Genomic DNA, 22909 nt, shown 5'->3' on the forward strand with positions numbered 1-22909 from the left:
CAGGCATTCAGCTAAATTGTTTTATTGATTCTTAGTTTATTCAACCTATAAAACGCACTTAGACTAAAAGCAGCCATCATAAGTCTTTTTTCGTACCCTGTCTGGTCAATAAGTTTTTGATTATTGAAGTATCTGAATAATGCTCTCCAATAACATTCAACTTCATAATTTCATTAGTTACCCGGCAATTAGCAATTCAAGTTTGTTAAGCAATTTATAATCCTATATATTTAAAGCAAGACAATTTAAACGGCACCAGGTTCAATGAAAGGCAGAAGTGCATGTGTATGAGTCCGCTGCACAACATACAACATGATTAAACGCTCTCGAAGAGCATGCTTAAGAGTTCTTGAGCAGCATGGTTAAAAGTACAGATCGCGAGAGGCAATTAACCGAAAGCTGCTCTCTTACAAGATTAATGTCTCAAAAAACGTAGATTGAAAAAGCTTTTTTGACCAAAAAATACAGAAGCCGAAAGGTTTATGCGCCGAAAAAAAATCGCGAGGTTTATGCACCGAGATGCAAGTTAAATCAGTAACTAAAAATATGTCAAAAAATTAGAAATGGTTAGAGACTAAATAGATTACACTAATACTTTTGGTTATTGCGACGTAGGTTTTGTTAGCATAGGGAGTCTTGACATTTTTTGCCCGCGACCAAATGATTTATTATTAGTCACAAAGACTGATGAGATAGCTGAGGCTATCATTGTCCTTCTCTCGGTTTTATTCTATTTCGTCGTCAGGATTTTTGTTACAAACAAATGATTTCACAATTAGTTCAGATCTGCTGTTTGTTCATCCGTTCTAGCAATTTCAACTGAATTGAGTGCATGACGTCAAATGTCAATCTTTGTGGTAAGAATTTTTTGTTCGTTTGCGCAATAAAAATTTTGTTCCCTTTGACATACCTCAAAAACGATTTCCTAACTCTTAATATGACTATTTTCATTTGATATTAAAAGGATAAAGTCAAGTGAGTGTGTGTCAATCTGGTTGAAAGTTATTTGACGGCAGTAATGAGAAGGAGCGATAACTCAAATGGAATCCTAAATAAAATATAGCGTTTCGGCATTTAAAAAAGAAGTTTCTCTTTAGTATGTTTTTTTTGCTATATTTTTGAATCTGTAGGTCTAAAAAGCTATTGCGGCAGTTTTCTGGCCATCTCGGAGCTATGTTTGTTTAATTGTTTTTCCTCAAATTTTTTCATGAAATGGCTTGCTTAAGGGATCTTGATTTTCGATATACTTGTTTGCTTTCAATTTCTCAATTTTCGCGAGATCTTATTTCTTCTCTCCCGCAGATTTTTAGACAAACAAAAAGGCCTATTTTCGAAAGTGAGCTAAACACTGAAAGTGACAAAAGCTTTTTTAAAATTTTTTAGTTGTTTTTAGGAGGTTCTCAAAGTTCCTTCAGATACCTTGAAACGTTTATAGCTTACCGTCAAGGCCGACTGCAGTTAGCCAGCCCCTGCTTCCGTTCGAGGTTATTCCGTCGGATCTTTGTCCGTTGCTTCACTGCAATCAGAACAGAACACATTAAACTTCTGTTTACATGCTGATTTAGCCGTTTGGCTCAACATTTCTGGCTATTGCAATGCGCTCATTTTCTTCTTTTTGGGAAAACTTTGTATTTTATTCATGACTGTATTCTACTAGTCAGTTTTGTGAAATGAACCTTTGAAATTTTCTTTGGGATGAGCACATATGCTATTCCAGATGTTTGTGAAAAACTTAGATAAAGATTATCTAGCCCGCCCTTACGTACCTGCTACCAGACAATAAGCAATTATTGTTTGTTTCAATTAAATGAGCAATGTAATTGTCGAAGTAATATTAAGTTTTCATTATTTATTTAGTGTTAAACAAAGTCTCAGGGACAAAAATTATTTGTTATGTCAAATCTCATAACTGTTTAAATTGCGGTTTTACCTCCAATTCTTCATAACTATTCAGGTTACTTGCATAATGTCCCCTGTAATCAAAGAAAGAAAATCAGATCTTGATCGAAATTATCTTGGGATGCGATCTTGATAATGTTCGATTAAGCAAATTGAAACAGACATACAAAAAATTTCCGAAAAGAAACAACTTTTTGTTTTTATGCCAATTGTGGCAAAAAATGGAATCTTAATTCCAGACTTATCTGGAGTGCATTTGTTTTTGTTCATTAGTTCCTTTAGGCAACTTATTCTAACAGACGGAATGCAATAATTTTTTATGTTGTTCATTGGACAAGACGTTTGTGGAGAATAGATAACAACTAGAGAAAATTTCTCTTAGTTATTTCTTGAGGAATATACCTAAAATGCAAAAACATTTTATCCAAAAACATTTTGTACAAAGTCGTGAGTTCTTTCGTTGGTTTATTTCAAGTCAATCCTAGCGATATAAGTTAATAACAATAATGACAGCTCAAATGTCTGCCTAAGGTTTTTTTTAGTTGCTGATTGCAAACTGTACAACGTTCGCTTTTTTACATATATTTGATCAAGTTTGCTTTCTCACATATTTTAAATAAATCTTATCAGGGTATACAAATGAACTCAAATAATTCAATTACAGATTAAAACCTGAAAATTGTTGAAAACTTTATATCTTTATAACTACAGCAATTTCGAAAAACTGGAAAAATTGAACCTGAAACATTTTTAACAAAAAAAACTCAAACCCAGATATGAGAAATTGCACAGGAAGTTAATATAACAGACAAAAATGTACTTTTTGACATAACTCATAAATCCAGGTTCTTTCGATCAACTTTCTGCAATCCCAAAAAAAACTACCCCTAAAAGTTGACTTTAACTTTTGATATCATCTTTCGTCATCATGCAATAAAGCGCAGTATAAAACAAAGTAAAAGAAAAATATGGCACCTATGGAGGGTCACAAAAAATATAATTTTGACAATTGATGCCTGAAGAATTGTTCAACAGTGTAAGAAGAATAAAAACTGGAAATTACTTACTCCATTTTTATGGTAAATTATTAAAAATCACATTGCATAAAAAGTAAAATTCTCCTCTGAAGCACAGTCCAATCAAAGTTTTTTGAGAAAACATCAAATGTTGTTCTGCAGGTATAACACAAGATTGTCGGCCTAATAAAATTTGACGAACTTTCTCATCCAGAAACGCGAAAAACCAAAAATAGGAAGGGAATCTTTTAGGTCACTTTGGGGTATTCAACATTTGTTTATTTGAAAAACCAGCTTCATACAAAAGTATAGATTTAGCTGTTCCTCGTCGATTTGATTCAAAATAATTTTTTTTCATTTGTGTCTTCTTACCCGGGCTTACCACCGAAGAGTATTTCACTACTGAACCTGAGTATCTCCATATTATCTTGTAAAACCAGTACTGAAACAGCTTATTTACATTTCAAAAGTTGGTCATTATGCCCAGAAAAAAAACAGAACAGGTATTCAGACTTTTCAGAATAATTTCAGTGTAAAATTATTAGTGTAAAATTTTTGAAATTGGTGAAACATGCTGAGCATGTTAGAAAAGCATGCAAAATGCATGCAAAATGCATGCATTTTGCTGTAACGACACGTTACCAGTTAAAACAGCTACATATATACTACATACTGTGTGCATACTGCTACTTTTACTGATACTGTATATTTCGGGATCCGTCTGTGGCGCGTTTGGGGTGCGTTCGGGATGAGTTCGGGGAGCGTTCGGGGTGCGTTCGCATAATTGTATAACCAGAGCAGGTATTTTCTCGACCTTCCGGGTCACTTAACAGGTGTACTCACGATGTCCCGGTTCACTTTACAGGTGTATTTACGATGTCCCGGGTCACTTTACAGGTGTATTTACGATGTCTGAGGTCACTTTACAGGTGTCTTCACAATATCCCGGGTCACTTTACAGGTGTATTCATGATATCCCGAGTCACTTTAAAGGTGTATTTACGATGTCTCGGGTCACTTTACAGGTGTATTCACGATATCCCGGTTCACTTTACAGGTGTATTTACGATGTCCCGGGTCACTTTACGGGTGAATTTACGATGTCCCGGGTCACTGTACAGGTGTATTTACGATGTTACGGTCACTTGAAAGGTGTATTCAAAGGGGGTGATTTAATTGTAGTGGTGGGGTTGACTTAATGTAGGGGGGGTTGAATTTGAAGTTTGGCAATGTCTTTTTGATGCTGTAATTTACTTCTTTTTGCCCACTGCAAAGCATTGTAATTTGCAAATGATGTTGCAATTTTGCAATTTTTCAATGGATTTTCTTCTATTCGCCCATATTGTAATTTGCAAATGTTGTATTTGCCATTGTGTTTAATCTTTTCGATGTATAGTTACTTCTTTTACATCGTCTTTTCAATTAGCAACTTTTGTCAGCCTAAAATACATTTTTTTAACCTTTCGCAGTGTGCGTGCACGTGTGCGTGTGTGTGCCTCTTTGTGTGTGCATGTGCATGTGCATGTGCATGTGTGTGCATGTGCGTGTGTGGTGGGATATGCCTGTGGTGTGATGCAAAATGGTGTGAATATGCCTGTGGTGTGATGCAGAATGGTGTGAATATGCCTGTGATGTGATGCAGGATGTTGTGAATATGCCTGGGGTGTGATGCAGAAGGGTGAGAATATGCCTGTGGTGTGATGCAGAATGGTGTGAATATGGCTGTGGTGTGATGCAGAATGTTGTGAATATGCCCGTTGTGTGATGCAGAATGGTGTGAATATGCCTGTGGTGTGATGCAGAATGGTGTGAATATGCCTGTGGTGTGATCGACAATCAGCGCTGAAACAGTTTAAAAACAGTGTATTTTAGGCTGACAATCAGAGCTAAAACAGGTTTAGAACGGAATGGTTTTAGGCTGACAAGAGGTATACAACAATGTTAATTAAGCTGATAATTGTATGAAAATAGTAATGGACAGATCAAAATCAGGTTAAAAACAGAATACCAATTTTACTCTGAAAAATAAACTGATCAGTCTATGTTTTGACATAAACTTAATATGTACAAGTGTAAAATTGGCTATATACAGTCTATGGATTTACACTGGTTCAGTACTGCAATGCTGTGGATGGTCAGCCCGGTTATAAAACAGAATTGTTTTGTCGCTTGAATTGGCAACTCCAGGCCGCAACCTTACAGGCAGTGAATCAACAGATCTACAACACCTTAATTGGATCATTAATATCGTTCAAAAAACTAGATGAGGCCAAATAGCACGATTATACGAGCTTGCGGAATTCATACGAGCTTTTAGAATTAATGCATGTAAGAGATAAAGATCTTCTTTTTACCGTCCCACCCCTCCCAGCCCTATGAAGCTGATGTTTTTTATCCTTAAAATTTAATTTTTTCCTCAATACCAAAGCAATCCATTTTTTAAACTACTACCCGAATGAGTGAGAGAAAAAAAGCCTTATGCAAATTTCCCAAAAATTAAATTGATTACTTCATTTCTTGTGACCAAAAAATTGGATAAAGCAAAGTTTAATCCAAACATACATTATATCCAAACTTTTGTTTCCATTTATGAAATATTTTGAAACTTTCACTGTGCATGTTGATAGTGCACATTGCTTGTATGTTTACACGCAAAGAAACTTTACTCTTATCAGTATGCTTAAACTTTCATAAGTGGGAGGCTCATAATTGCGCAAGAAGGCGATAACAAACAAGATCAGTGAAAACTTTAATTTAATGAAGGCATTAATTCGAAGTACTAAATTTTTAATGTTTTTTGTTCCAACCCCACTTGTCGGGGGCAGAACTATAAACTCAAATGGGTTCTTTTGTTCAGACATTTTTGGCCGATTGATATATTCATTGTAGAGATTTGTCAGTGGTATCACTAGAAAGGTCGTCTAGCGTAGAATCCACAATTGAAAAGATTTTTTGAATTTCGTATTTTTCGCGGAGTTATGGAGGTTTAAAATTTTATGTGAACAGGTGATATTGTATGGTTTTGTTCACTTTAGCGTAATTTTTGTTAAAATTGAGGCTTTTCTATAAGAATATCATTTTAAAATTACATTTCACGCTACAAAATGAAATAATTTTTGTTTTACCAAGAGACCAATAAAAACACTAGTTATGGTCTCATGAGAAACTATTTTATAAAAAAAACGAATTCCATTTAAGAGCTGTATTTTCAAGAAAACTTTTCCTATTTATCATAGTTTTGAGACTAGTTACTTTTCATATCGAGGTTCCGTTAATGACAAACCTCATTTACAGTCAAATGATACTCATTGAACAAAATATTCGTTTTCAAGGAATCGCTCATGTTTTTTTTTTTGTATTCGATTTGGAGTTTCCGAAAATTTTATTCTTACTTTTTGAGAATTTACTAAATGTTGGGAGTCCTTTGGTATCTTTTTGAACATTAACTGAAATTAAACTTCTTTTCAGGGACAGTAAGTCAGTCTCAGAATATCAGGACCCCCTTCCTTATAATATAACCAAAATTAATCTGGTAAGCGCTTTTATCTGCGAACTATTGGTTTATTACATCGATAGAACGAGTTTTTATAACTTTAAAAAAACTGATTTTTTTTGTAACTTTAGTTCTTTTTGAGCTCGTTATCCTAATATTGATAGTTCCCGTTCCCATTGGCTTAGAAAAGATGTCCATTGGATCATAGATAAACTTTTTTGGAGAAAAAATTATGGTTTAAATGGCTTCGAAACTTTCATCTCGCATTTCTGCCTTTTTTGGTTTTTGCCTGTATTTGTTGTTATTGTTTTCATAATCAAAGGACTTATTGTGACATCTTATTGATGACGTATTGATGACAAACAGCCTTGTCTTCCCATGTAGGCATAACGTGGTATACTTTTTAACTTTTGTTTGAAGCTCTTGAATTTTAAATTTAATGGCTTTTAAGATTTAAAAAATATTTTTAAGATTATTTGGCATTAATCAATCCCAAACTTATTTTCGTGAATGGTAAGTCAGTCTCAATAATAACAGGACCTCCTTTTTTGCAACTAAAATGAATCTTCGTAGCAGTTTTGTCTTCTAATCATTGGTTCAATGTCTCCGATACCACCAGTTCTAATAATTCTTTTTTTAAAATTTGGAATATTTTTTTTGTAATTTTGGTTCCCTATGAAATTTTATCACATTACTCTAATATTGACACTTCCCAATGGCTTAGAGAAGGCTTTCATCCATGGAAAAGTTTATGTTCAAATGACTTAGACTCTATCTTGGACTTTTCTACTGAGTTCCTGGTTTTTGACTGCTTTTGTTGTTGTTTTCATAATCCTAAGACTTTTTGCATATTGAGGACTTAAAAATGACAAACAGCTTTAGCTTCCTATTGAGGCATAACTTTGCGTATATATTCAATTTCGTTGAGAGCTATTGAATTCAATGGCAGTTAACACTTTTTTTGAAATTTTCTTTATTACGAACCACTATTAAAGTTATTTTCATGAACTGTGATTCAGTTTCAGTAATGACAGAATCCACCTCCTTTTTTACTGCAAACAAAATTATCAGGTAAGCTGTTCTATCTGCTGACTTGCTTTTATGACTTCGAAGCCACGAGTTCTCATAATTTCACAAGTCGTTTTTTTGTAATTTTGGTTCCTTTTGAAAACTTATCGCATTATCCCAATATGGATAATTCCCAGAAGCTGAGGGAAGACTTCAAATGAATCAGAGAGTTTTTAAATTTTTCAGAGAAACGCGTGTGGTTTAAATGGCTTCGACATTTTATTTTTTCACTTTTCTACTGAATTTTTGGTTTTTTGCATGTATTTGTTGTTGTTTTCATAACCATAAGACTTATTGTGTTGACTTGTTGATAACTTATGATTGACAAATATCCTTGCCTTCTCATTGGGACAAAACTTAGCGTATTTTTTTATTTCCGTTGAAAGCTATTGAATTTAATTAAGTTGATATAACGGGTAATCTATTATATTTCTTCATATTTGTTGATTTTTTGTAGTCAAATTGTTAAAATATGAAAAACCCCATTGGTGTCTAAAAATTATTTGAAGTTAGAGTATTTTTTAGCAAAAATTTATTTTTGTTATTGGTTTCCACACTTTCCATGCTCATTTTAAAAAAAAATTGCTCTTTTTGATTTTTTTCTTCATGTAGTCGTAAAATGATGAGTGGTCTCATAGGCTTTTAATTGAGCATTAAATGAATGATGTTACTCATTGCAGTCAGTTTATAGCGAATAGTATAACAGTTTACGATATTGATCGTTTTCAATATTTTTTTTATACATTTCAGTTTTTGTTCTTTTCGTCAACTTGTAACTGATGTTTTGTTTATTGGACAGATTGCGTTTTCATAGAACTTTTGTGAGTTGTCAATATTTGTGTTTCTTTTTCTTTTCTTTTATAGCACATTCGCTAATTTTTTTGTTTTTGATCATTTTGTTGTTTGTTTTTTTTCCACGTAAATAAATTGGCAAATCCTTTGAGCGCTGTAATGAGGCATGGTATTATGTAATCCAATTAGTAATTCGGTTGTGTAACGATTTTTTAAACTCAAATATCTGTTTTTAATTATCTCATTATCAGATTTAAAATTAAGTCAATATTGTAGATGAGCTCGGGTCGGAACATCATGTGCGAACGCACATTAATGAGCATCCTTATTGTTATTGTTGGCAGTATTCATGGTGCATTAGTTTAAGGTTTTGTGCATTTAGTACCAAACATTAGTCTCACAGTGAAATACAATTTGAAAAACATAAAAGGATGTTGCTATAAAACTGAAAATGTGACTTTGCAAATCAACTGATATACGTGGCCGGGGGGAGGTGGGGAGCAATAACGGAAAAGATCCTATAATGAATGAAACGATAAGTAAACACTGTAAACACTCGACGAGTGGAAAACAAAATCTGGCTGATATACAAAGTTTTGATCTACAATGACCCTTACTTTGAGTTTACTTGCTAGCTTTGATTGGACAAAAGTGGAAGAAATGCAGACCTCTCTGGAAATTTTTCAATCATATTTTCAATGAGTAGTTACAACTGATGACGTCTCAACAAATAGACGCACCAAAATATAGAAATTTCAAAGAATCTAAATGGTTGAGAAAATTAACATATTGTAATTTTATGCATTCATTTATTTAAAATTTTTCATAGCCCTATTCTAAATTGAGTGATTTATCTCGTGTGGCGATGGCTAGTGAGCCATGGTTATGTCTCAGAGGCCCAATGGATTTGATATGAATCTATCACAACCGAAAACGTAATCAGTTTCCCCCAAAGAAAATATTTCTTTCTCTTTCGGCTCAACTCGTTTTCTGGACAATTTTATCTTCACAATTAAATTCTACTTTGAAGAATGGATCATTTTTAAGCAATAAACCAATCGGAAAACAGGTGTTAACTTGTTCTCCATTTTGATTGGCCGGCAATCAACTTCCCGGATCGGAAAAATAAGTAAAATAAGTGGTGAAAATTGTTCTTTTTTACCGCAATTATCGTACATAAAATTGCTGTGAAATGCGGTGAAATTATGTAATTTTACCGCTATAATAAGCGGTGAACATACAAAAATTCAAAAATTCCCCGCATTTCAACGCCCTTACAACGATTCGAACCTCTCACCTTCAGCATGTCATCCACTTCTTCCTCCACTGCGCTATCTCTCCCTAACTTCTAGTATTTTGGTTTTGAAAATAAATCAAATTCCTTCTACTTTTTGTGAACCATGCGAGGGAAATTTTCTTCAGATTTGCGTGAAATGGCATGTTTTAGCGGTAATATGTGGTGACTTTTTTGCAAGTTCATCGATTTCCTAGTGGCGAAATCACATAAATTCACGTTTAGAAAAAATTATCAAAGATATGTAAGATTAAGGGGTAAATTTAGAGGGGGCTTGAATCTAACAATTGATCCCTTACTCCCCATAGATTTAACTGCATTCACTGCTCATCTCACACAATTTCAACACTTCTTTCCAAGCTGTGATTTTAGGTAAGTTCCCCAGTAAGTTAAGCGGTGAACTTACGTAATTTCATTGCAATCACCGCTTAGCTCACTTAATTTGTCACTTTTTTCAGAGCGGTGAATTTATATTAATTCAATTTTAAGTTCAGCGGTGAAATTATGTAATTTCACCGCCACCAGGCGAGAAAGTTTTTTTTCATCGCATTCACCGCCTGATTTATGTAGTTTAACCGCAACCATCGCTTCTCTGACAAAATTGTCCGCATTCGCCACTTATCTTACATATTTTTTCGTTGAATGGTGGTGACACCTGGAACCGGATTAATGCTATTACTAATTTAGTTTATTGTAATTTTTAATTTGAGAGATCAAGCATTTTTTACATCACGTGATGGAAAAAAGTGATTTCCAACTGAGACTGCATTCTGTACACCACTGGAAGTACAATCAGCTCTGGAGTTTTCAAGTTTTTCGGAGTTTTCAAGTTTTTCGGAGTTTTCAAGTTTAAGATATTCAACGCTACCATGCGAGAAAGTTTTTTTCTCGTCGCATTCAGCGTCTGATTTATGTAATTTCACATCATTCACCGCTTATCTTACAAAATTGGCCGCGTTCACCGCTTATCTTACATAATTTTGAGCTGAATGGCGGTGATATCTCGACCCCGGTTCATATTATTATTAATTTAGTTTATTAGACCACGCGAAATGCGAATGCGACGAGAAAAAAACTTTCTGGAGAAAGTTTTTTTCTCGTCGCATTCAGCGTCTGATTTATGTAATTTCACAGCATTCACCGCTTATCTTACAAAATTGGCCGCGTTCACCGCTTATCTTACATAATTTTGAGCTGAATGGCGGTGATATCTCGACCCCGGTTCATATTATTATTAATTTAGTTTATAAAAATTTTAAATATCCCCGAACGAAGTTTATAGCAATTATTGTAAACGTGTGTGGCTCTTTTTATGCAAAATTTTTGCATGACAGTTTTGACTTTTTGAGTGACTTTTACGCCCTTGACTTTTTGAATTTCGCGTGGTCTAAAATTCTCTCTCACTTACAATTTCATGCAGCTGAAAACTGAACTCAATTGGCGGCAATTCAATACTAAAAGTCAAATGAAAAGTACGCCAAAACTGGTGTTTTTCACTTTAAATCTTAATAATGGTATATTTTAACCTCTATTGTGGTTATTTGAAGCCCCCTATTGAACTTCTTAGTCCCATTAGGTTCCCCCAAACTGAAGCAGGCTGCAATTGATTAGAGTTCCCACTCCCACTAGTCATTCGAGAGCAATTCTTCCGACGTTTAGTCGGTTATGTTTAATTTTAGAGATCAAGCAATTTTTACATCACGTGATGGGAAAAAAGTTATCTACAACTGAGACTGGTTTCTGTACGCCACTGGAAGTACAATCAGCTCTGAAGTTTTCAAGTTTAATCTAATTTTTAGTTCGGTCCGATATAATAACTTGTCAGACCTTAGTGGGCGGAATTATATATGTTTTTGTGCGTGCGTGCGTGTGTGTGTGTGTTTGCGTGTGTGTGTGTGTGTGTGTGTGTGTGTGTGTGTGTGTGTGTGTGTGTGGGTGGTTGGGTGGGTGGGTGGGTGGGTTGGTGGGTGTACACCAAATTGACGAAATAGTGATATATCGCTCGTAAATATCTGAAATCTTCTTCAAAAAACCTTTTGATATTCTTCCATTTGTTTTGAAAAATTCTGCTGAAGACAAAAAGTCCTTGTTTTTAGAAAGTTAAGAGTAACTTCCAAACCAACTAATTAGTTGGTTTCAAAACTATTCTTAATTAACTTTCTAAAAATGGTTTAACAACAAGGACTTTTTGTCCTGGAGTTATGCAGAATTAAAAGATTTTGAATTGATTTTGAACCCGCTATAATTATACTCTCAAACTAATTTTTAAGAAGCGAGTTTCTGGAAACCGTTACTTTTGGGTTCTTACCAAGTATTTCACACTTTTTTTGTGCAATTGTGCGTTTTCTCATGTTGTACTGTCAAATCAACTTTGTTTAGTACGTATTACAGACTGAATTACCAATTTAAATCATAATATATTATTCAGGTCCCGTCCCAGGTAAAATTTTTATTTGTTTTAATTGGGATCTATATCATGGGACCCCAGTTCCAATTCATCTAATTTCACATAGATTATATTTTTCATAATTGCACTTTTTTCATAGGGGTCTTTCCCAATGTGACACCCACATCATTCAATATCGAAATATAGTCCCATTTTTACACCTATGTGTGTGTATATATATTCTTCATGTGGTCCTATAGACTAGGCGAAGGTTGCCTTGAATAATAGATCTCGGACTTTAGTGTCACCGTATAACAATACTGATTATTCTTTACATCCCAATAGTGAAGCGCTTAATCAGTACTGTCTCATAGCATCTAAAGGCGGTTTTCTGGTATCCAAAATGAGCAGAAAAAAATAGAAGTCATATTTCAAGTCAATTTGCACCCGATATGATATTTCTGAATCTTCAATGTCATATAAATTTCATACTTTTTATCGAAATATTGCAGCCTAAATTTCGAAACGTACTCCGAAAGTTTTCATGAAATGTCTATCAGATGCCACGATCAGAGTTCTGGGCATAGTAAAAAAAAAGAGAACGATTCAGTACTGAAATGAAATTTTAAGTGACCCATTTCTGGGATTAAAAAATTTCATGATTTTTTTAGGAATGCCAATTGGTGCCAGTGCTGCTTCTCTGGAAAAGAATGCGAAAGATAGAGTGTTCATGCTGAAGAGAGAGAAACACCCAAGGTTAAATGTGATCAACTGGGTCGAGGTGTCAACGCCTAAAAATTGCTAAAAGATGTAAAATTTGCGGTGAATTTGAGTAAAGATTTGCGCTCAACGCGATGAATGCGCAAAAAAAAACTTAAGCGGTGAAAAAGTTTTTTTTTGCCGCTACCAGCCGAATTCGGTGAAAAAAATTCAGCACTATCAACAAAATGCAGTGAAAAAAAATTTTCACTGCTACCAGCAGAACGCGGTGAAAAAAAATTCACCGCTAAAATTATAAACCTTACAAATATTCACCGATATTTTCAACGCTGATCTTAAATTCTCAGGAAATATCATGCAAGTAAGTGACAGATGGCGTAGTGCAATAAGAAATTGGTGATATGCAGGATGTGTGAGTTTCGAACCCGTGTACGGCAGTTTCTTTTTTTTAAGAAGTCCGGTGAATGCCGTGGAAAAAAATCACCGCTAAAAACGCAACTTTTAAAAAAATTCTCCGTTTTCACAGCATTCAACGCTAAAAGATGCGGGAACTTTGCGGTGAAAATGTTTTTTTAACTCTATTCACGGCTAATCTTACATTATTTTTTGATAAAACCTCAACCCGGGCATTACCCAATTAATTAAATGGTAGGAAGAATGCAAGGAAAGAATGGAATAAAGATGGAAGAAATAATAGAAGTTTGACAAAAGAGTTCATACAAATATCGGCACTAAATTGGCCTGATTTCTATCAAAAGAGTTCTTTTATCCCCCATTGGCTGCAGTAATTCATAATCTTTTCTAAATAATTTTTCAAAATATGTATTTAAATTTATGTTATTTTATATATATGTATATAGCGTTCGGAAAGATACAAAATTAACACTATCAGAATTTACATGTAAAAAATTTTTTGCAAAAATTTTAAGTATATCTTTTATTAGCCACTTTTTTTGCATCAGATTTTTTCTTGTGGTACCATAATTGCGGTCAACAAGGGCCAGCCAGGCTATGGTCAACCTAAAGCTGTGCTTGAGCAAGAGCTTATCCTCACACAGAAAACTTTACGGAGGCACTGGATTTAATATTCGCACATTTTGACAGCGATTCAAACTAAACCATAGCTGAACGCGAAAACAGATTGATCTGCCTGTTAGAATAATCTTAAAAAACGGTTTGATTTTCAGGCCCTCCAGAGTTTTTGCTTAGAAATTTTTAGTGATTGTTTTATATGCTTTTACTCTTCACCTTTTCCGCTCTCTTTTTAAATTTCAAGTCTCTGACATAGTGTTTCCCTTGAACTAATTACCATATGTATCTTTAAGCCATTTTTAACTCAGCACAGGATTTTTATTGTTAACGCCTTGGGATCCTCTCGATCTGGCAACAACTTTTCTGAGCCGTTCAAAATTACAAAATGGACTCATTCAATCAAAGTATCTTGTTGTTCAATCAATCGCTATCATAAGTCTTTTCTTCCTCGAGTACCATTTGCTTTTTTTTGGTCTTCAATTTCAAATTATCAAATTCTGACCGATCTGGTCGGTTTGTCCAGACGCTGCTTATGGGATTATTGCTAATTGTAAGTCGCCCTTTTCTTGGATTGGTTGGATTTTCAGCTTCTGCGATAGGCTTCCAATTATCAAATTTCAAATAAATTAGAAAATCCATTAGACAATTAGCTATAATTGTTGGTTGCTTTTTTACGAATATTCCCAACTTTTTCTGGCTTTATTGCTACCATCGGAAAACTGTTGCTAATTCTTTCCGCAAGTGGATCAAGTTGAACGAAATCCTGTATTCCGTTAGAGTTTGACTCTGGTCGTGCCCGCTAATATAGCTGTCTTTGTTAAATATTGTGTGATTCTTGAGCGAAACAGGTTTTGTCTTTCCAGCAAATTAATCTCATCAGTCGTTAAGCTTCACATTTAGTGTGAACCCAATAGAGCAAAACCCATTTTCGGACACTTGTAGCTCAAATTTTTCATCAATTTTCTGTTCGTGTTTTTGTTTTTTTTTTCAAGATAAGGCCTTCTAACCACAAAAAAGTCTTCCTGTAAATTGTTATTATTGAACTGTTTCATTGGAAAAATCCTTCCAGTCAGAAAGCCAGCACGTTGTCAACTGAACGATCTGACGAGAAACTCAAAATTTTGTCATCCTTGATTTAATCCTTAGAGGACAAAGTTTCCTTTTATAAGACTTCGGCTTCACTTAAACTATTAAATTTGACGTTTTCTTAATTTTTTTTGGTTTCTTGCTTTTATTGATTAGGTTCACCTACTTTGAAAGGCCTCTTGTAATCAAAACTACCGCGCAGTCAGACATGATTGAGCCAAGAGTTTAAATTTTAAGTCACGACGTGTTGCACTTTTTCCCTGAACAAGATCATCATATTTTGAGCTAATTTTTGCTTACTTTGAAGTTTTACAAGATATCAGTTTATCACCTCTACACTATAGCTTGACCCATTAGTTCTGCTTAAAACACAATTACACAGGTGAAAAATCTTTCAACAGTTTTTCTGACTTAAACATATACAGCATTATTTGCTGATGTTTTTTATCATAAAAACTTTATTGTCGAGGGAACTTGACCCCAAATACAGTTAACTTTGTACTGAGAGTCCTTCAAAAATACCAAATAAAGAATAAAGTTCTCAAAGTATATGAAAAGTTAGAAACTGAGACTGGATAAATTGAAGAAGAAAAATCGGAACTGGTTGTATACAAAAAATATTTTAGTTTTATTCTGTTATGTTGACATCATAGCGAAGCGTTTTTGCCAACCATTTTCAGAAAATTAATCTACAAAATAATTAAAGATTATTGAGACATTTTTTATTCCCCTGAAAAATCCGATGTTTTTCCCTTATTTTTCACTATATATTCGAACTATAAACAATTTCCAATTCCATCCAATCTTGCTGAAGCGAATTATTTTGTTAGGATAAACGTTTGTTAAGTTTCACTTCAATTATAGGAGTATCACGCATTGCATGCTTGCAAATGCAAACCTGGTTCTGTTCCACGCAAAAAATCATTGAGTTCTTCTCGATACAGATTTTACTAATTATAAATTACAATTACTCCAGAGCAAATTTAAGACAGTCAAATACTGAGCTTTGTTCTTTATCTTAAAACAATTATGATCAAAAACTGTAGCTGATTCGACCATTTCTGACGTTTTTTTCGGCTATTTTTGACGTTTTGGGACCTATTTTGGACGTTTTTTCGGCCATTTCTGACGTCTATTTTGGACGTTTTTTAGACGTGCCAAGTCTTGGCCAAGACTTGCATTTACACTGACAAGTGTAAAAAGAGACATGATCATAGCTCTGAGTCAATTCTGATAAAAGACCTGCAATTTGACGTGCCCAGTACTGATGTTGACTTGCCCTTCAGTCCGGGAATGTTTCGGTTTTCAATTCTTACGTACCTTCTGGTCTTTAATTAGCAGAACCAAAACCACCGACATCAAAAACAAACCGCAATGAAATATAGTGACAAAATTTCACCATTAATATGCGTTTTTCGAAACTACCCCCTTTTTGTGACTTTGTCTTCAAAATTCTCAAATACCTGTGAAGTAACAGAAATATTTCCAGTTTTATATGTCTGAAAAATATGTCAATAATGTCATATCTAAATGCGAAAAAGAACAAACTGGCATTAAAAGCTGAACAGAGACGGTCAAATCTACCAATGAGGGTTAAGGTATACCTTTGTGTTGTATTGAAATTCTAGTTTTTCATAAACAATATTTCAGCTTCAATATTTCATCCAACGACAGAAAGCACGATGTACAGCTCATTTACCTCTTCCCAGATAACGGAGCTCCTTTTCCCAAGAACAAGCACCCAATTCCAATTTGCCCGAGAGACCTGAACGAAAGTGCCTACAATTTGATGCTTGCTGGTTTTGGACAGACCACACGCGGAAAGTACTCCCAACCAATTTTTAGTAAATATTTGTACGAGATGCAAATCGGAGCTGAAGTTCCAGCGGAGTCTTGCGAGCAAGTTGGCAGATATACAGGTAAAAGGGCATCTAAAATTTCCCACAGCCCCAGTTGAGAGGTCGACTTATGAAAAGACAATGGTCGACCGATAACGGATATGATCAGACTTTAGGTCGACTTTAATGGTCATGCTTGACTTTAGGGTGACCGATATTGGTCATGGTCGAGTTTAGGTTGACCGATATTGGTCATATAGTCGACTCTAGGTCGAGGATATTGGTCATAGTCGACTCTAGGTTGAGGATATTGGTCATGGTCGACCGTAGGTCGACGCTATTGGTCAAGGTTGATTTTACGGAAAGACTGTTGGTCGACTTATGAAAAGACTTTAGGTCGACCCTTGGAGGTCGAACGTGTATTTAAGGCAAGGAAATAGCCCCTGGTCGACTTTATAAGTCTTTCCATAAAGTAGACCTCTCAACTGGGGAGCAGAGGTAGCGATCAATTAACAATTTAAATTAAAGGCAAGGGAGGGGGTTGAAAGTGGGCTTTAACTCAACTAAATATGCGCGTTACTCGTGTCGCGTTACCAGTCGAGTTATGCGCATTACCCAGTTGAGGGTCTTATTGGTAACGACCAAGGTTTAAACCTCGACTCATGAATATATTGTCATATATCATGTTCTGGACGTCTTCGGTCTGGTTTATAAAAGTAAGGTTTTCGTACAGAAACTCACGATTATTTCAAATAAATAATTTCAAAAATAGGTCTTTTTGTTTAGGTCATAGAGTTGTCCAAAGTGAACCCTGATAAGATCCGTTTTTTCCCTGCTTTCCTGTGGGGAATCCGATTTTTCCCGAGAACGCTGATAAGATCTGGGGTTTTCCCCGGTTTTCCTGTTGGGAATCTTATATCCCCCTGAAACCCTGAGAAGATGCAGGAAAAAACCTTGGGTTTCCTGGTAAGCTTCCCGCTATTTTCCCGGTTTCTCTGCCAGGAAACACGTGTTCCCGGAAACCCTGCAGGGAAATGCGGGATCTTACTCAATCTTTGCTTATCTTACGAACACTGGAAACTTTCCCGGTAAGTTTCCCGGGTCTTTCCCTTGTTTTTCCTGGGTCTTGCCGGGAAACTTTCCGGGAACTTATTAAGATTTCCGGGAATCGGTGCACTGGGTAGACTCACGAAGCCTTGTAAGAAATGTCAAAATTAGCCAAAATTAGACAGTCGAGCATTCTTGAAGTCGAGCAAAAGTATTTTCTTAGTTATTTTTATTTTGTGTCGAGTTGACGTCTTTTCATGGCTTATTAGGGGATATACCTACGACCGTTAAAAAGTACCAATTCGCTTTTTGTCTTAAGGCCTTGTAATTGAAAAGCTCAATTATTGCCACAGTGATCCAAACTACACTTAAATGCGGAAAAACAGGAGTAACTGTCAGCTGGCAGTAGTTCCACTAGAGTTGGATAAAAAACGCTATCAGCTCATTTATTTACCTAAAAAATGGCTGTTTTCACCATCGGCGGAAAGTGTTTATTGCTGTACGCATGCATATACACATTGGTTTCGAGTTCCACCCAACTAACAGATTTTTCTATTCAAAAACATGAAAGTGTGGTTCCTCCTGGCAATTTGGCACCGAGTTTAGAGGACCGAACAAAAACGACGCAATGAGTGTTCGGAAAGTTTGGTTCTCCGCGTAAGATAATAGTGAGTATGTTCTGTTTCGAAGGAAAAAAACCGTCGGTAAGATTAGTCTCTTAGATTTTGTGTATTCGGTTTATAGGATTCGTTCTGTTCCGTCTGAGGAAGTTGTTATGTTCGGTCTTTTATTTTTGTTATGTTTGGACGTAGGGTAATAGTCGGTATGTTTGGTCTCTCACATTCGGTATTTTGGGTCTCCTAGATTCAATTTGCTTGGGATCTTAGATTTGGTGTGTTCAGTCTATTACTTTTGGCGTGTTTGGTCCCCCGGATTCCATAAGAAAGCTGTCGATTTAGTTCGACAAATATGACGGAAATCGTTGCCGTTTTTTTCTTCGTAATAGTTTGTATATTCGGTTTTAAATGTAAGAAATCGTTTTATCCGTAAAAAAATGTGTTTATGTTATAGTCAAATGTTATGATTACTTTCTAATCACAGGAGTTTCAAACATACCTCTTGTGAAAATTTACCCGTACCTTGGTCTACGACTAATCCAGCGCTGTAACATTAAATTTTTCATTCTGATTTTTTGCCTGACACTTGTTCTGTTCATGTAAGTTTTGGGAATTTATAGTCTGTTTTAAAAGATGACTCATTAGGGCATGATTTTGTTTATATGAATTTTATCTTAGCAGCAATAAAGCGCGGCTGAATTTTATCGGGGCATTATTATAAGGTGGCTGAAATTTAGCGGCACATGAATAAAAAGCGGCTGACTTTCATCTAGGCACGAACCGAAGGCGACGGATTTGCATCTGTGCAGCATAATTATAATTGCTCGCCCGTATTATTTACCTAAGTGTTTTCTCAAGTGGCAATTAAAACGCGCTCTACTCTATACTCATGACTACAGTTTGTTACTCTATGCAAAAAAAAATAATGGAAAATTTCTTGAGGTAAAAGAAGAAAGTTTTTCTTTTCTCATTTATAAAATTATTTTTGAAATTTCTAAAAAAATTTTTTTCTAGTAAGAAATTTAACAGACCTCTTGAACATTTGTGGGGACTCATTTCACTTACTGAGTCTGGATATGACAATGGAAAACCAAGGAAATCAGTCTTTTCTCATGATTTTCTGCTGTTTTAAACCGACATAATCGACGGTTTCTTACAATTAAAACCAAACATACCAACAATTCTTTACGTTTAGAAACGAAGCATAGCGACTTTAACGAAGAAAGAAACGTAAAAGTTTTTCTCATTTTGTTGTACTAAAACCAAACACACCTACGGTTCTCGTGCGTTTACAAACAAAGATTTCTGAGTTAGTGGCGCCTCTAAAATTAGAGTCACTAGCCCTTCGATTCCAAACCCAGCTCACTCTAAAAAACGGGCTTGATGAAGAAGACTAATACCTTTCGTTTTTAAGGAAACTGCTTCCCAGTTTTTTGAGAATTCAAAAATTCTCGTAAGATCTTTGTTACATTCTGACAAAATTTTGAAATCATACAAATCATATATGATCTAGTATGATTTCAAAGAAAGATGTATGCGATGGTTGACCCGGGCATCAAAATAGGGCAATTACTCTTATTAAGTCATAATTTATGAAATTTATTCAGCATTTTGCTGAGGAGAAAGTTTGTTTTCATTGCAGGCGTAGATCCTGCAACTCAGAGATGCACGGCAGGGCAAGTTGGGGGACCTTCACCCTGTCATGGAGACGGAGGGTCTCCTGTTTATACTGTTGACAAGCTAGACCCAGATCGTATCATCTGTCTTTACGGTTTACTAAGTTATTTTGACAGCGAATGCAATGGAACTGCAGTGTACACCAAACTGGCACCCTACTTTGACTGGATCAAAACTATTGTGCAGGACGCTGAGCTTTATACTACTACAACACCTCCAACTACAAGTTCCACCACCAGTTCTACCTCAAGCTCCACCTCGATTTCCACCAGTAATTCTATCACAAGTTCCACCTCAAGTTCCATCACTAGTTCCACCTCAACTTCCACCTCGAGTTCCACCCCAAGTTCCACCATTAGTTCTACAACCAGTTTCAGTTCCACCATTAGTTCCACCTCAACTTCCACCTCAATTGGAACTACAAGCTCGACAACCAATTTGAAAACGACTGGTACACGCGAAATTCGAGAAACATCACAAGCTGTTACCAACCCGCAAGAATATGGGGCAACTCAAATCCAAAACGTTTCAGGCATTGGTTCTACTCTGACTGTTGCCGAGTATGACGAAAAAAGATCTGGACAGAAAGCGTCTGTATCAGATGTTGGAAATGGCAAACTGAATTTCAGTCTCACGCCAACAGTACCTACAACTATCCAGCAAGAAAAACACCCGGGGGAAATTTTACCGACACCCAGAGACTCCCAAATTTTAAATCCGATCAATATTATCGACGGTGTTGACAATAGGAATCTGGACGAGTTAGAACCATCTCTTGTCGAGTCTTCAAACCTTTCCGAGAAAACTGCATCACGTGACAAAAGCTCTGCCGTGAGAAAATTTTTAAATCTGCCGTACTTCTTTATTTTAATGGTAAACATTGTACGGAAATTTTATTTGGAAAAGTTTAACAAGGTTAAAGCATAATGCTGACATGATTTACCTATGAAATTCGGAACACAGGCATTCGGAACAAAGTGTGAGCAAAAAATGTACATTTGGCAGCCTTACTTTAATACCTTCAAGAAAAGGTTCAGATCGGAGCTAAAATTTTGATTGTACATTTTGAGTTCTTGTATAAATTCAAACTATCTAATTAATTCATACTGTCTACATGAAAACCAAGAAGGTATATGTATTAAAATTTTAATAAATAGAATTAAAATTTAATATTTTGTGCAACTTGCTCCTTTTTGATCGTCAGAGAAATTACGTACAATATACATTTTTTCGCTTAAAATTAGAATCCTTATTTTATAACTGTTTTCCGCAAAAACAAGTTTAGTTCAGCTGAAATTTTTTTTGTCAATTTCGTTATTAAAAAAACTTATGAAATCTTTGCGATGCCAAAATTTGCTAACAAGCAAATGATCTGTCAAATGGCAGTCACAAAATTATAAAAAAAATTGCCGAACTAAAGTGTTAACGTGATCATCCAATTTTAATACTTTGGTTTGCTCATTGCTTATTAAGGTTGTATTGAGACTCTTTATGTTTTTCTGAGGAGAATTATTGATAATGCATTGAAGTCATACCGAAAGTGTTTTCACCTCTATTAATGTTAAATTTTGTCCACCCTCTAAGTTCTGAACTATCAACAAATTTTTCATAATCAATTAATTTGCAACATTGAAAGTTGAGGACAAAAGAAAGTTATCAAAAAAAGCTCTTTTTTACCAATGTTTCAAAAAAAAGTTGAGAAAACAAGAAACGTTCTACAATTCAAAAGTACTTAAACATGAAGCCATTGAATCGCTTTTGGCAAGAAGACAGCGTACTCTAACCTCAAAAACCAACATAGAGTCCTTCAATGCTAAAAGTGCTCTCATGACTAGGAATTTTGCTAAAATATAAGCACTAATATACTACTCCTTATTAGCTCAGCAAAAAGGAATGTTTTCTATCAAATGTTTTTTATTGCTTTCGATTAAAATAGCTTTTCAACAAGATAACGAACTCTGTCGAAAGATTTCTTTGTTCCCAAAAAAGCAGAATTTTGTCCGCAATTTCACTGATGGAAACAGCCTCTCCCTTGAATAGATCTCACTATTTTATGACTAAATCACTACGCAATAAACAGTGCAAGCATATCGAGCGTCATGAGTTAATTGAGATGTTATATCTACAATGTTGTAGCACAAATTTTGTGACAATTAGAAAATCGGGTGACATGGTTTTTCGTCCCTTCTCTTTTAACCCCCTATATTTTAACCCCATTATTTCAACCTCTTTATGATTTATCCCCTCAATAAATTACCTCCTATTTTGTTTCACTGTTTCACCCTGATAAGGTTAATTAGATCTCAATCAATTCTATTTCTATTTAGTTTAATTAATAAAGAAGAAAATGGGGGTGAAAAGATTGAGGAGTGAAAATAGGTTTTCAAGATGGTCAATTTTTTCGCGTAAACGGTGAGCACAATCAAAATGTGTCTTTTGGACCTCCGGCCACACAAAAAGTCATAAAAAAGATCAAGCATGAGTGAAAAACAATGCCCGCAGAAGGGGACGTTCTCTCGACACAATTTACGTTGCCGTCAAAAAACAAATTTCGTGCAAACACCGCAGCCTTTAAGAAAAAATATGCCAACCGTGTCAATACAAGGACCGTCAGACCGAAATTTTGATATAACGGATGAGTTTAAAGAGTTTTTCAGGCATGACACAGGAAATTATGACAACGAGCGTTTTTTGAATTTTTGGTAATTCCTAAAAGATATTGGTCCTCGAAAGTTTCTAATTTTTGGCTGCCGGACGGAAAATTGATCGGAGTTCTGGCTTGCATTCCTAACAGAAAAATACTGCACAGCCGATTGTTTGATGCCCCAAAAACCTTTATTCCAGATTGTAAGCATGAAAAGGTTTTGATAGGTTATGAACTTGCCCCAATTAATGCCTAGCAAAAGCACCTTCCAGGTTCAAAGCTATCAGGTTGCTGTTTCCA

General features: G+C 35.2%; 1 protein-coding gene across 2 annotated transcripts in view; it reads left to right on the forward strand.

The window, feature by feature from the left end:
- The window catches only part of LOC142344258 (uncharacterized), a 22194-nt gene extending 1049 nt beyond the window's left edge, over positions 1-21145 (forward strand). For both annotated transcript variants that reach the window (XM_075395822.1, XM_075395823.1), the window contains exons 3-5: positions 12620-12704; positions 16437-16705; positions 19931-21145. In XM_075395822.1, the coding sequence (XP_075251937.1) occupies positions 12620-12704; positions 16437-16705; positions 19931-20892 (1316 nt within the window). In that variant the 3' untranslated portion in view covers positions 20893-21145. The remainder of the gene's footprint in view (positions 1-12619; positions 12705-16436; positions 16706-19930) is intronic.
- The last annotated feature ends 1764 nt before the right edge of the window (positions 21146-22909 follow it).

This window comes from Convolutriloba macropyga, chromosome 8 (assembly GCF_964194025.1).
Source record: "Convolutriloba macropyga chromosome 8, txConMacr16.3, whole genome shotgun sequence".
NCBI lineage: Eukaryota > Metazoa > Xenacoelomorpha > Acoela > Convolutidae > Convolutriloba > Convolutriloba macropyga.